We start from the raw sequence: 15,760 nt of genomic DNA on the forward strand, positions 1-15,760 counted from the left end.
GTAAACTCCTGTAAATTTAGTTTCCCTTACGAAGACAAGAAAATCCTTCTCCCAGTCTTGGGAAATATATCATGTCGGTGATGCAAACAATGCCTTACATACGAGTTCCAGATTATTTCGTCTTGTTTTCCACCCCGAAAGCAGCGGGACAACCGGAGCGCTGTGGGCGACACGATCTCTCCCGTTTTCTCGTGCCCACTCCTCTCGCGGTCCCCAGTGCGCATGCGCGGGAACTATCTATTGGCTCTCCTGTACTCTGCAAGTGTTATAAAAGTGTGGCGGAGCGCTTGAGTACCCGCAATCCTTTGCAGGCGGACTAACACAAGACCAAGCCGAAGACCCGTGAGTTCGACGCCCAGGACCTGCAGCCCTCGAACGTCGGGAAAGCTTTCAGTGGCTATGACGTGGTACTTCAGATCTAACGGTGAGTTCGTTTGTTTCCATATGTAGGTGTGTGTGTGTGTGGCACTGAAATCATCAAATTTTCATTGCTCATTTAGACATTCTCTCACGTTTGATTTGGCTACACTGTCTCTTTATGCACCGAGGTTGTTTGGGACTTCATTCCCACAGAGGGTCGAGGAGTTTTGAATGGAGGGAGCGGTGTATTTTATGGGGGGTCCAGAATTGTAAAGGTGAATAATACGTAGCTGAATTCAAGAGAGTTCACAGAAAATATTTCGTACTTACCATTCTTAACCTTCGTTTTAAAAGTTATTCTACGACAAAAATTGTAATTGAGGTAATTTTAAGGTGGTTGTGCATTTACCACCGTGATTTCTCCAGAGTTCTTTACTAAATTTTAATTTTCTAAAAATTTCTGGAGGGAGTCTAGCCCCATAAGCTCCCCCTGCGTACGCCAATGTCCGTAAGTAATCACCCAAGTCAAACTTTGCAAAGCTTCATTTAAGCACGCTTTGAGATCAAATTGACTAATCGCGATTGAACATGCAGTTTGGAATGGGACAAGAACCAATGCAATGTGCCTTCACCGGTGATCGAACCCAGGAAACCGTGATTACAAGGTGATCACTACGCTATCGGAGAGGTTGTCAAATCGAAATGGCACGCTTGGTGTGCCGCTGGAACAAGGCAAGGTTCCAAAGTGGAGATGAAAATTTCTCACAAAAATATCGAAACCCACATATGTCAAGGTATCCTACGCATTTTAAAGTAAATCGTGGCCAATGGGAGGAAGGGGACCTCCGTGAACCCCACCTAGACACGCCGCTGATATATTTATTGATTCAGTTTGTTTATTGCATATCACTTGAAACTTAAGAATTGATATTTCTAATCAAAGATATTTCTCCACCATTTAAAGATCGTAATAGCTACTGGGCCTATAGTGTTTAAGCTGAATCGAACCAATAAAATGTCATGTCTTGACAGCAAGATTATTTCTTCAACTGGCAGTCATGATTTACTTACTAGGTACTATGAAACAAATCGTAAATTTCTATATTATCCTTGTCTCTCCATCTGGACCTATATTAATTAAAGTATGATATTTTAAATGAATGTCGGGCGCCTATCAACAAATATTGCAAACTCTAATTTTTGACATTGTAATTAAACAACATGTAATCAGTTCCTAAAGTTTAGTCCAAAGTCTCTTCTGTTCTGTGCACATATTACATGTGTTTTGCAATTAATATAATTGTTATCATGCAGCACCATCTGTTGTTAATATTTGAAAACTCGCTCTATGTTTCAATGGTGTATTACGGAACCATATGAAACTATATTTTTCGCGCACGTCTCAGGGAATGGACTTTAATTCGAAAATATTATTTGCTAAAATATCACTTTTGGCCACTGGATTTACTCTGGAGGGGCTGAAATAGTAAAAGTGGATATTGCTTAGCTGTATTCTAGGGAAGCATACACAATATATTTCGTATATTTAAAACATTCCACTCTAAAAAAAATGACAATCGTCGGTCATTTTAAGAAAGTTTGAATTCATCCCGCGTTATTCACTTCTTTTATTTGAAAATGTTGATTTTTCTAAAAATTTCGGAGGGGGCTGGCTTTAGCTCCACTACATTTCCTCTGCCCACGCCAGTGCATTTGGCTCCATTCCCTTAGAATGTACTTACACATGCGTGTTGTGACAATGCTTGTAATAATTCCCACTGAGCTTAATTTTGCAGGCTAGCGAGGTTCTGCCAATATGAACCCCTGCGGAGAACGTGTCATATTTAATGAATTCATGTATTGAGTTGTTACAACTATCCGTACAACTATGTGCCTCCACCGGGTATCGAACCCGAGACCCCTTGATTAAAAGGCGACGACGCTACCACTTGTCCATCTGGAAGACCAAAAAATGCAAGTAGCCTATATGAGTGTCCATGAGCACGCACACTCATACGCAGGGTGACTTATGAAACGAAATTTCACACAGCGTTCAAGACAAAAAATTAGTTACGTCTCAAGTTAGTCAAGCCAGTGACTAGCAGTAGAAAATGTATTCACCGATTATTGCACATTGTAAAAACGTAATGGATATGATAGCGCTGGAACTACATTACCAGCCTTCTCTAAATATGAGAGCATAAGCCACCATAACAAAAAAAAACTCGTCAGCATGTCAGTAAATTAAAGTAACATATTATTTGAGCAGAACAAATTTTGTGGAGACAAATGCTGTGTCAAGAATACTCAGTACAGAGATGGGCATAAGACACGCCACTACACACCCCACAGAGGATTATATTTGGCCTTGCCTCCAGGAGCCAGACCGTCGTAAACCTACAAAAATGAAGTTTCCAGGCCGTTCTACGTGTAAGAGAGGTAGACATTTGAGTATATTCAGAAAAAACAACCCCCCATTTCTTTGAAAAATATCTTATTCTATCTACTGCGACGTCGCTTTCTACCTCCTGAGTTAATCACGACGATAGAAAGGATGATGAAAGAAAGACAATGATACACCAATGTCTTAACCAGGGTTCGAACCTTGGACCTTAAGCTTCGTAGTGCGTCGTGCTGACCACTCCGCCACGGACGCCGGCTCAAAAACATCGTGCTTCATCCTATATGTACAGTCACGGACACTTCTGGGTTGTAACAATCCCATTGAAATGGTATCGTTACAACCCAGAAGTGTCCGTGACTGTACATAACATACGGTTTCGCTGACACATAAATTTTCTGCAAGAAATCTAAAAACTACTACGCTACTGAAAGATTGTATAATTATTCGAGACAATATACGCGCTCTCTAGTTAATGCTCATTAACTGTATTTTAATGCAGAGGCATCATATAGACAAGTAACATATGGATGGATTATGTGAGGATATTTGTACGTCCAATGACGTCACCCGATGACGTCTCTGCTAACAAGATATTCTGTAGAGGTAAACACTATCATTGTTAATATGGAGACAAGAAAATAAATCTCAGTAGAAATTATGTCTGTGCGTGGTTATTGCATGATCTAACTTAAGCTTCACATAGGATATCGTTGATGGGAAAACATCCACACCGCGTAGAAGATATCTAGAAGAAAACGCCTTCTTAATATTGTTTTCTTTGGGGGCTAGCTTAGCCGCTTATAGGTAATTCAAAATGACATTCTCTGCATAACACAAAAGTTCAAATAACGCTTAAAGAGTGTTTCCAGTACTCTAAGGGAAAATAGTATTAAGAAAATCTGCATGTCTAGATGTCATCTAAAATAACTCCATGACCCAACAGCCCTCTAAGGGCCAAGGCCTGCCAGAGCGGATTTTTAATTGGGTGACGCGTGGTCAGCGCATCGAGTCCCGTCGCGCCTCTTTTCTGCCTTTTGAGACCGGATTCCACTACTTCTTTTAAAGTAGCTCCTTAATTGTTCTCACGAAGCTGAGTCAAAACCGAAATTTTGTGGCCTCCCACCGGGAATCGAACCCGAAACCGCTCGCACCGCTGTAAAATCTGATGCGTTATAACATAAAAGAGTAACACAATACATATGAAAACTCGAAATAAATTCAGTCCTTGATATTTGTAAAGTTAGTAAAAAAAAGTAAAGTTCTCCCCTGTGCATAGCACCACGCCATGAAGGCGTATAGGGGGTGTGGGGGTAACGCCCCACACTTTCTTGATCCGGTCGTGAGTGGGGGTGATGTGATCAGCATCACGCCCCTGACCGCCTTTACCCCCCAGGGTTTCCCCCAGGTACCCATGTTATTCGACGCTGGGTGGGCGCCGGGGCCGCTTCCAACCTTAGAAAAGTTCCCGGATTTGAACCGGCCGGGGATCGAACCCGGGACCTTGAGCATGGTAGTCAGACGCGTTACCGACTGAGCCACCGCGGCCACGTACGGTAGTGAGCTTGTGAGCCGTGCTCGAATAAGGTTATCGATACGCGCGATCTCCAATCTTTGAACAGTACATGACTATACAGGAATAATTTACAATTAACTTCGGGACATGAAACGAACATTGACCGAAACCGTTCTGGTCCAACAATTAGTGACTGGAACGTCAACACTGCCTGTAGTCATAAAGCGAAATATAGTTGCCAGTAAGCTAGATCCTATTGTAAGTACAAACGAACTACTCTTTGTCAATTCAGACACAAGAGCTGGAAGCTAGCTCAAGATGTCCAATCCAATTTGTTCATATTAACTAAGTCACTCTCCAGCCTTCTTAAACCCGAAGGTTTATGGCTGCAGCAACACAAGCCTTCCATCTAGGCAAGATCAATCCAATCTTTTCCAACCTTACCGATTTCCAATAGGTCCATTTCAACGTTATCCCTCCATCTTCGCCTTGTCCTTCCTACTGTTCCCTTACCATCAGGTTTCCCAACAAGAATCCTTCTTTCCTCTTCCATCGTGCCATATGGCCTGCCCACCTAAGTCTTCTTGATTTTATTCTAATACAATCTGGACAGTTCTAAATTTTGAAACCTTCTCCACTCATGTGCCTTCATCCCTTTTGGGACCAAATATATTAACAATTCGTATTTTTAAAATGCAGACTTTTTGATCTCTTAAAATGCGTATTTTGCATTTTAGTTATTTCACTTCGCTCTTCCGCATCTTTTAGCTAATCCCGACGATGAAGATGAGTGGTGATTAGTATGATTGTTATGTAGCGTCGCTTTTCTTCCACTTTTGGCTAATCGCGACGATGAGGATAAGTGTAATGAAGTGACACTCACAAAGAACACCGACATATAGGCCGGGATTCGAATCAGGGACCACTGTGCTAACCACTCCACCACGGAGGTCGGCGCAAGATATATTAGATTTGGAACGAGAACGTGCACAGAAATCTTATCGCACGTCTGAGAGCGTGTTTCCAAATTTCTTTACTTAAACAGAAGAATGCTACTTAAGCCCCGCGACAAGTTAAGTTTGCAGCAACGTTTCGCATGTATAGACACAAACGTGCGCGCAGAATATAGTTCCGCTGCAATACTGTTGATTTTCTCAATGTCTGTGATATGAACATCTCTGCTGTTGAGGCAAGACTGGCAGGAAAGATTCTTAGCTCGGCGGTTGAGGCAAGACTGGCACGGGAGATGCTGAGCACCGTTTTTTTACGCGGATTAATACATAAAACCTGCTGCAAACTTAACCTGTCGCGGGGCTTAGTACGTTGGCGTTTTTTCCCGGAATACCTTAGGCACAAACACACCCAAAGAAAGATCTGTCTCTGCCTTTTTAGTTCAGCGCATCATCTGCAAAGGGAGTGACATTTTATTTAAGAAGTTTCCACTTTTTCCTATGCATCTCTTCTTATGCTTTCCCTACCTTGCCAAGCATAAGTTATTATGTTCTTTTCAAGAATTCTTAAAAAACGTAATAAGATCATGTAACGACAACGAAGCAAGATGCTAACGCTCTCTACAGTACGAATAACTCTTAAAAAACATGTTGGCGGTGGTATTATTTCGCGTCGCTTCTCTGCCACCTCGCGACGATGAGCATGATATGATGTAATTGCTGAAGGGACGCTCGCAATGAACATCCATGCCTAGGCGGACATTCGAACCGCGCTGTGCTAACCACTTCACCTGCGGTCGGCAAAAGTACACGTTTTTTCAGCCCGTTGTTGTTAACTATAAGACTGGCAGAAACCTGGTGGACAGAGTGAAATTAAACACTCTGGCGTAACATCCCGTTGAGGGTTCTTCTTTGTGTAAAACGTGGTTAGTGCATCGAATCATATTGCTGCTCGTACCTGGTCGGAGACCGCTTCAAGTAGCTTCAAACTTATCCTCACAACCAGTGGCGGTTCGTACCAGTGTGCACAGTCACACTTGCACACCCAAATAAATCTGAAATGCAATTATTTTCCAATGTACGGGTCGTTCAATATATAAGTTTCCCTAGGCTGTAAAAAAAATATTTTTAAGATACATTAGAAAATTATACATGCATGTGTAGGAGGAATCCTTCCTCACTTCTTCACATAATCCCCATAGAGATTCAGGCATTTGTCTCAGCGTTGCACCAATTTGTCCCTACCCTTTGCAAGAAAATGAGGGCTCTTGCTATTGAGCACTATTCTCACATTCCGCTTCACTTCTTCATCTGTTTCGAAACGGTAACCTTGCAATTCAGACTTTAACACTGCAAAAAGATGGAAATCACTCGGCGCTAAATCGAGGCTGTATGGAGGGGGGAGCTGTTCCCACCCCAATTCTTCAATTTGTGTTGTGTTTGCACTGCTGAGTGGGGGCGAGCGTCATCGTCAAGAAGAATGACACCACTTGACAGGAGACCTGGTCGCTTATGTCGAATTGCGTTTTTTCAGTTTATCCAATGTTTGACAATAACGGTCAGCATTAATTGTTCTTCCTCGTTCCAAAAAGTCCATAAGCAGAACGCCCTTAGCATCCATGCTTCTGAACTCCTTATGACGCGAGCCCGCGTTTTCCGAACAAGCATTTACTTCTCGCCCTTGAGCATGCGCCTTCACGTCTGATAACGACTCGATTGTTGTTCCTTGTAGACGAAGGATGGCGCTTGTCAACCATGTGCTTCTTTTTAATGGTATTGGTTTATTCAATATTTTATAGCACAGGGAAACTTATATATTGAACGTCCCTAGTATTTCTTCACTGAACGCCGTTTCTCTCAAAGCATCGAATGTTTCAACATCACTTCACATTTGCTATCGCGTGTCACCGACGTCACTGCCTGCAGTACATCTCTCGCGTCGGCTGAGACTCGCACTTTTCGAAACTCTTTCCAGCAGACTAGTAGAGAAAGCAAATTGGCTCTTCTAGCTTGGGCCAGTGGGCTTTCCAAGTGCAATAGGGGTATTTCAGTCACATTATCAGTGGAAGGTGCATCATAACTTGAATTGTCATACAATTGGCATCAGTATGCACGCGAAAACTAATATGAGTAACTGGGAGGGGTGACAGAAACTCTTCTGGATGCGACGCTGAGGTGCACACCCACAGAGACAGAACACCGGCCGCCACTGCTCACAATGCTGGGTCGATTTTGAACACGCACGGGCATTCGAACACCGGATCTATCGCACCAAAGGCTTGAGGGCTAACTATTCGAATAAACCTAGCAAACAGTAGCTGTGATGGTAACACTTACGTACGTGACCAGTTCAACGCTTCACATTCTTGGAATTTAAGTCGATATCACCTTTATTAAGCATTAAAAGTGTCGCAGACAACCTTATTAAGAAGGAATATCAATTATTTAAAGACTTTCGCATTGACGTTTCAAATTATCATTAAATCAATTTGGTAAGTGTTGATTTCATCTGCATGTTCCATTTCGGACACCAAAAATTTCCAATTAATCAGAATATTACCACTTCATTGTATTTGTATTTCTATGCAAACTAAATTGATGTGGTGCCCGTCCGTCAGTCTCCAAATTTGGAGGCGGGAAGCAACGCGCACCCCAATCAGATCGTTTGATGCATTACGGCCACTGTCACGAAAGCATTTCCTGTTTTCGGAGTGGAAACCCCCGAACGAAAGGCTTTCTTTACAGGTGGTTGCCAGCTCTGGAGTCGAAAACCTCAGGAGAACCTCTCACCGCCTGGTATAATTGATACCAGGGCGCGGCACCGGTCGACGACCCGGCGGTTGAGAAGCACTACTCTGTGCCAAGCATCACCTCAATCTGATGTTTCGAACGGTCTACAGATGGCTCTGAGGAGAGGAACTTTAATTTTGATCACCCGGTACATCATATGACAGGTTAGCAACAAACACAGCTCCGACTTGTAGAATATCAATTTTCGCAGAGAGATTACAACTTCAAATGCACTTTTATCTGGATAATCATCAAGCTATCCCCACACTCACGCAAACACACACAGAAACAATAGTTCCAATTAGTATATATCTCACTTATCAGTTGTAATGGTTTTAAGACAACATAGTTCAGTGATCGGTTAGTTCGTATGAACTTTCCAGCCTGATCATTACCAGTGCGTAGTTAGAGATTGGTTAGTTCATTGAACTCTCCAGCCTAATTATTGCCTATTTTTGTGGGAGCAGGAAAAGGTTTATTATTCAATAGCTTTTATGGTGGAGATTACTCAACCCTGTTTGTTGCTGGTTTCTTTCAGAGAGCGTTTTTGTACGGCAATCAAAACATCGCCCAGGGGAGGCTAATTTTAGATGGAAAAGACATGACGTCTATTTGTAAAAAAATGTCGAAGTAATATTTGTACCTGATCCATTTGAGATTCCTAGTGATATGAATGAGTGGGATTCTTTCTCTGACTTCAAATGTTTCTATCAAACCTCGGTTAGTTATGACGTCAAACAACTTTAAGTTGCGGTTAAAGCACCGGGTGTGAAATTGGAATGAGACCTGTTAAGTGTCCTGCATATCTATACTTCAACTACATTATACAGAAGAAACCATGCGTGATTACTCCGTTGTTAAACACACGCTATGGATGGAGCTAGTAGAGGTACCTGCCGCTGTAGGGTATGCGGTAGCTAAAGTAAGGATTTTCAGCCTGTTTGTATTAGAGAAAAAGTCTTTCTTCCTGCGTGTATATATTTGCATCCGTTTGGTAGTTTACAATATTTACTAAACCTTTGTATTTATGTAGAACAAAAATAGTATTTTTATTAAGTGTAGGCAATTTGAGCATTACAATTGTTTCGAGCAATCGAACTCCACTTTATGCTCATATAGGCTAATCGGGACTGTGCAATGTGCAATGTATCTCCACGGGTGATCGAACGCGGAACTCCTTGATCTGGCTCTTCTGGCTTGGGTCAGTAGGCTTTCCAAGGGCAATAGGGGTATTTCAGTCACATTATCAGTGAAAGGTGCATCATAACTTGAATTGTCATACAATTGGCATCAGTATGTAAGCGAAAACCAATATGAGTAATTGGGAGGGGTGACAGCAAGTCTTCTGGATGTGACACTGAGGTGCACACCCACAGAGACAGAACACCGGCCGCCACTGCAACGATCGTTAACTTATTATATTTTTTGGTTTGATTGAATTTTACATATCAGCACATAGCCTATATTTACCCTTCGTGCAAATACGGAGAGAGCACCTTAACTAAACAAAATTGAGAGCAGACCGCACCAAAATAAAATGTGTTAAAAATGTTCTCACTTTTTTTTAAATCTAATTCTTTCATTCACTAATTAACAAGAACTATCTCTGAAAACTGAAATCTCAGGTTAAAAGCTGAAGCTTTAAAGGGGCACTCAACACACAGAAGGACAAAAACAGGACAATATGACACCGCAAACTAGCAGACTTGAATGTTTTGCATAAAATCATCAATGGCAACATTAGAACCGAATTCCTAACCAATCAATTTCATCTACGAGTAACCGCGCGGCCGATCCGCTACGTAAAGCTCTATCGCAATTCCATTCCAAGACTCTTTCCTATAGGCTTCCTGGCTTACATAATAACCTGCCTGCAATATTGATATTTTATCTTCAGAGCGCCGTTTCCGACAATCGTTAAGAATGTACATGTAACCAATTTTGTTCTGTGCCATCTTGCATTGTCCTGCTGTTATTGTTGTTTTCTTGGCTCCGTCGCCCATCCAGCGTCGTATAAAGTGAGTACCTGGAGGAAACACTGCGACGGGAGTGGTGCTGATCAAACCTTCGGCCGTGATCAAGAAAGTGTGAGAAATAAATAAAATACATAAATATTTTGCTGTTGCATTTCGATACATGGATGCTACTGGTGTTGTTATCAGATTCTACTTTCCGAATTGCGTGCGGAACGCATACACCTTTATCTTAAAAAACTCAATATGCTGACCAAGGCAGTAATTTATTTTATTATAAAAAAACTAAACGTAACGTTTCAATCTTCTAGCAAGGTCTTCTTCAGACTCTGCACCAAGTACAGGTGGCTTTCCCTTGTCAACTGTACTTTCACCTAAAAGGCTAAACATATTTACTTCCATATAGAATGTGGTTGGACTCTTTATCTCACGCTCTTTTTCCTTCATTCTTCTTCTTTCTTCTCTTTTCTCTCTATCGTGTCCTTTCCACTCTTTCTAACACCTTCTTCCATTCTTTGTTTAACTTCAGTCCCCCATTCCAGTTCATTGTGTCTTCTTCACCTTTCTTCTCTATTTCCTTGGCCTCCTTCCATTTTCTCACTAGTATTCTCTTCTCCCTTCCTAACTGCTTAGCCTCATCCCACTCTATGTCATGTCCTGTTTCTCTCGTGTGTTTAAATATCGCATTTCTCTCTCTCTTAAGTCGTACATCATCCCTATGTTGTTTCAACCTGTCTTTCAGCCTTCTTTTTCGTTTCTCCTATGTACACACTCAGACACTCTTTACATTTCACTTCGTAGATAATCCCTTCCTCTTTCTCTTCTCTGTTTTCCTTTTTCTTGTTTGCATTCTTCGCTATTCTTAAGATGCTTCTCCCTCCGTTCCTGTAAGTTTTAATGCCCGCTTTCCTAAGCACTTTGCATATCTTTTCTGTGGTCTTCCCCATACTCCTTATTCCAAACCTTCTCTCTTTTTCTTTCTCTTCCTCTTCTAATTCTCCCCTGCCACTTTTATTCCTTCTTCTGTTTATGTCCAGTCTATCGTCCTTCTCATAGCCATTCTTTTCCAGCTGTTTCCATAGGCTATTTATTTTTCCTTCATTTTCACATTCTTTCGTGTATATTTTCTTGATTCTGTCCTCCATATTCTTTATAAAATTTCTTTTTGTCACCTCACTTACATCACTTCTTTTGTGGCAGAATACCCCTGCTGCACACTTCTTCTGATGCCAAGCGGTTTCAATTTCTTGTCTTCCTTTTCATCAATATATCTAGGTAGCTTAACTTGTCCAACCACATTCTATATGGAAGTAAATATGTTTACCCTTTTAGGTTAAAGTACAGCTGACAATGGAAAGCCACCTGCTAGAATGTTCCAGAACAACTTTCTAATAGTCTGGAGGGGAGTAATGTTTGTGTATATATATCGTCCTCTTTTTGTACCTTGTTATATTTGTACTTGGTGCAGAGTCTGAAGAAGACCTTGCTAGAAGGTTGAAACGTTACGTTTAGTTTATGTTTTATAATAAAATAAATTACTGCTTTGGTCAGCATATTGAGTTTTTTTATATCATGGAAACAAGGCTTAATGGTGTTACCTTTATCTTGATTCAAGCCTGAGTAGTTGCAGCTCTTCTCTTCTTGTACGAGAAGACATGTGCGCTCTGTATCTCTTATGCTAATATTAATCTGCACCATTACTAATCAGATTGTATCTTGATTGGATTACAATGGAACTGCTTGTCCATTGCTTCTGTGTTTGCTTCCGCCTGTTGTTTGCAGTCGTCTCGCTACACTGAGCTTGAGCTACGTTAGACCACATTCCATTTGCTCTAAAACGTTTCATCCTCTCTATGCTTAGGCAAGGACAAAAGGTTAGGTGAAATGACGGAACCGAGATCGGCAATTAGAGGGTCCAGAGAATTCATTTGACTTTTTACCCCGTTCGGTTGTGATTGACTTTTTGATTGTGCTTCGGATTGATCCTGTGAGTGGGGGCTGCCCTAATGCCCGTCGGATTGGAGAAGCGACGAGCTGTACGGGAATTAACGTCCTGGACGCTAATTTCGAAGGCGGCGATTTCGAATTGGGTTCAAATTGAGTGAAAACATGAACAGAAGAATGCAAAAACGATGGGGCTCCCTGAAATGCGATTCGAGATTTGTTTTTTTCGTGTGCACGTACGGGAGCGCGATTCTGAATGAACATACGCGGTCCGCTGCGAAAATTGGTAAATCCGATAACCGCACGGATTTTCATGATAAATTGCGTCTGGGTTATTACATTTGAATTTGAAGTAATTGTACCTTAGCGAGAAGTAAAGGCAACCTACATTGCGGGAATTTAATTTCGCGTCACTTGAGCCGTGCAAATTCTAAGGTATCCATTGAAACAAAACACCGACCCAAGCATATGATTTCTTCGACGCGCAGGAGAAAAAATCAATCAGACTTTTACATGTATTTCAAATGAAATGTTGTTCACTGAAAAAAGGTGAAAAATGTGTAATAAATCTGCTAGTCCAACGTGAAATATTTCATCGATTTTCCCGTGACAAATGCACAATGCATTTGTTTTACGAAAATAAATTAACGATTTTTTTCCCTTCAGCAATTCAAATTGGGTCCCATGTTGTCCCAGTTTCCACTCTTGCCGTTTTCACATCTCACACAGTTCACACTTTCCTCTGTCAGGAGACAAAAACAAAAAATCCAAAGAAAGCACATGGTGTATTCATCGATATTCAATTTAATAGCACGAATGTTAAGTAAACCTCATTGTTTAAACAAGGTGCTGGCCAAAGTTACCTGATTTTAAAATTTCCATGTAAAACACCCTCTACTAGATTATTGCATGGGACCATTTTTACTCGTTTGAGTCTGCCACCCTTGAGCGTAGACAATGGAATATCATTTTAATCGTATTCACATATATGTAAAATATACGTCCTGGCAGTTTCAGCCCACAATCATCTATTTCATTTTCGTATGTCACTGTATTGACAAGATAGACAGACTAAACTACATTTTAACATGGAGATGATGACTATGTTTACTTAAGTTTCAATTTCACTGCGTCTTTCACCTCACGATCCATATTTGAGGACCCTCTACAACAGACAACTATACGTGTATTACAGGGCTTCGAGCGTATACCGCTCGTTTTGCCTGTCCGAGCGATATTCGCTTAAGCGAAGATACTCTCAACGCCGTACGCTATCTAGCGTCGCCCGTGCGAACTATACGCACGGCCATGAAATTAGGCGGGTGGCAGAAGTTCGCGTTGTTGCCACGTCGGAGCACAACCCAGTGTGTTCGGAGGTTTAAGACCAGTCCGATGTGTAGATATAGGACTCCATTTCTGGGGCCTGTAACGAACTTTCAATTCACACGCTCACCGGCTCTGTAGACAATATTTTTACCAATATAAACGTTAATAAATATTCAGTAGAAACTTGCATAGGTTTTTCTGACCATGATTCTCAGCTTATTAAGGTAAACGTAATAGAAGACAAGCGAAATCATAAACCACGCGCAAAATTCAGATTTGTCAGACCCACAAACAATGATGAGAACATTTCAAAATTCAGAAACGCGCTTAAATCAGAAACATGGGATTTTATAAACAATATAGCTGTACAAGTAAACGAGAAATTCGAAAAATTTCTTGATACTGTAAGATACCATTTTAATAAATGTTTTCCCATAAAAAAGCACGACTTCACAACAAAAATAATTGCCTATGGATAACCAAGGAAATTAAAAATCTTAGCAAATTAAAGCGATCATTGCATAAACAGAGTAAATATGCAAACATTCCTACCCTTAAAGATCATTACAAACAGTTCAACAAAAATTACAAGAAAACATTAAAACATTGCAAACAATTATATGATGATAAAAAGTTGAATAATTCAGAAAACAAAACTGCAGAAAACAAAACTGCAGAACTATGGAAAATAGTTAATCATATTACAGGTAAAAAAACGAACACGAATCAAGATATCATATTAGAAACAGGTAATGTAATAGAGACAGATCCTCAAAAAATAGCTAATACTTTTAATAATTATTTTGTTAATGTAGCACTTAACCTGCAACGTAACATCAGCGTAACGGACACATACAAAGAAAAGTTAAATAACGTGAAAAGATATTTCACGCATTCTTTTTATATGACCCCTACTATAGACGAAGAAATTTCCAACATAATTCGAAATATGAAAAACAAAAAGTCAACAGGGCTAGATTCAATGCCGATTAACGTGATCAAAGAGGTTTGCACGTACATTAACGAGCCTTTGGCTAAATTAATTAACGAGTGTATGGAAAATGGCAGCTTCCCAGATTGTCTAAAACTATCAAAAGTAATACCCTTGTATAAGAAAGGAAATAAAAGAAAAATTGAAAACTACAGACCAATTTCCTTATTGTCAATTTTTTCAAAAATTTTCGAAAAATTAATCTATAATAGGATAATGAAGTATGCAGAAGATAAAAAGATACTCATTAAGCAACAAAATGGGTTTGTGAAATCGAAAACAACAAAAAATGCCATTTTTGATGTAATTGATAATATTCTTTCCGCCATAAACAAAACGTATTCTGTTGTTGCAATTTTTTGTGATTTATCAAAAGCGTTTGACTGTGTGAATCATCACAAACTACTAGAGAAATTAAAATACTACGGAATCCGCGGTCTATCAAACAAATTAATAGAATCCTATTTATCGAATAGAAAACAGAGCGTTGCAATAAATAGCTTATCCAATAACATATAACATATTACTCCGAATTGAAAGATGTGGTTATTGGAATCCCCCAAGGATCGATACTAGGACCCCTATTGTAGATTCTGTTAACGATGTAACTTTAATTCAAAAAACGGAAGAAGCTCTTACTGAACTACAAAGCTGGTTTTCAGAAAACAAACTTTCTATGAACAACGAAAAAACTAATATAATAAAATTTGGTGTATCTAGAGCCAAAAACTCTTCTATTAAGCAATATAATTTCACAGTAGGGCATGCCGTTATAACAGCTACTAACAATACAAAATTTCTTGGAATATTTATAGACGAGTGTCTAAACTGGAAAGTTCACATAGATCATTTATGCAAGAGGCTAAACACCGTATGTTACCAATGAAGAACCTTAAAAAATAGTTTCAATACAGTATGTTTGCTAAATATCTATTTCTCAAACTTCGAAAGTATTTTGAGATATGGTATCCAATTTTGGGGAAACTCGGCTTAATCGCAGAGGATTTTTAAAATTCAAAAAAGAGCATTGCGTATTTTGGTAAATGCACATAAAACTGATACATGTAAACAGCTTTTCAAAAAATTACGTATATTAACACTTCCAAGTTTGTACATACTTGAAACACTTACTTTCATACACGAAACAAAATCGAACTATCCAAGGAACATAGACACTCACGATTACAATACCAGACAAAAAGATAACTTCCACATTCCCAAAGTGCGGCTAACTGCATACCAAACAGGACCTTTTTACTCAGGCATCCAGTTATACAATATATTACCAAAAAGTTATAAAAATTTTGAGAGAACCACAATCTTTAAAAGTAAAGTGAAAAAATTGTTATTGGAATACACATTATATTCAGTTCAAGAATTTCAAGAATTAACGAACTTTATAAAATAAATTTAGATTGTATACTCTATATAACATGTACCTTTACAGCACTAGTTCACTTCAACAAATAATTTGTCATTGTGTGTTTTACTATTATATTATGTTATATT

General features: G+C 39.8%; 1 protein-coding gene across 1 annotated transcript in view; it reads left to right on the forward strand.

Annotated features, from left to right (window-relative positions):
• The first annotated feature begins 314 nt into the window (after window positions 1-314).
• The window catches only part of AstA (allatostatin A), a 90,811-nt gene continuing 75,365 nt past the window's right edge, over window positions 315-15,760 (forward strand). Inside the window, exon 1 of the mRNA XM_083129481.1 lies at window positions 315-424. Within this exon, the coding sequence (XP_082985607.1) occupies window positions 400-424 (25 nt within the window). The 5' untranslated portion in view covers window positions 315-399. The remainder of the gene's footprint in view (window positions 425-15,760) is intronic.

This window comes from Lepisma saccharinum, chromosome 10 (genome assembly GCF_977018435.1).
Source record: "Lepisma saccharinum chromosome 10, izLepSacc3.1, whole genome shotgun sequence".
Lineage (NCBI taxonomy): Eukaryota > Metazoa > Arthropoda > Insecta > Zygentoma > Lepismatidae > Lepisma > Lepisma saccharinum.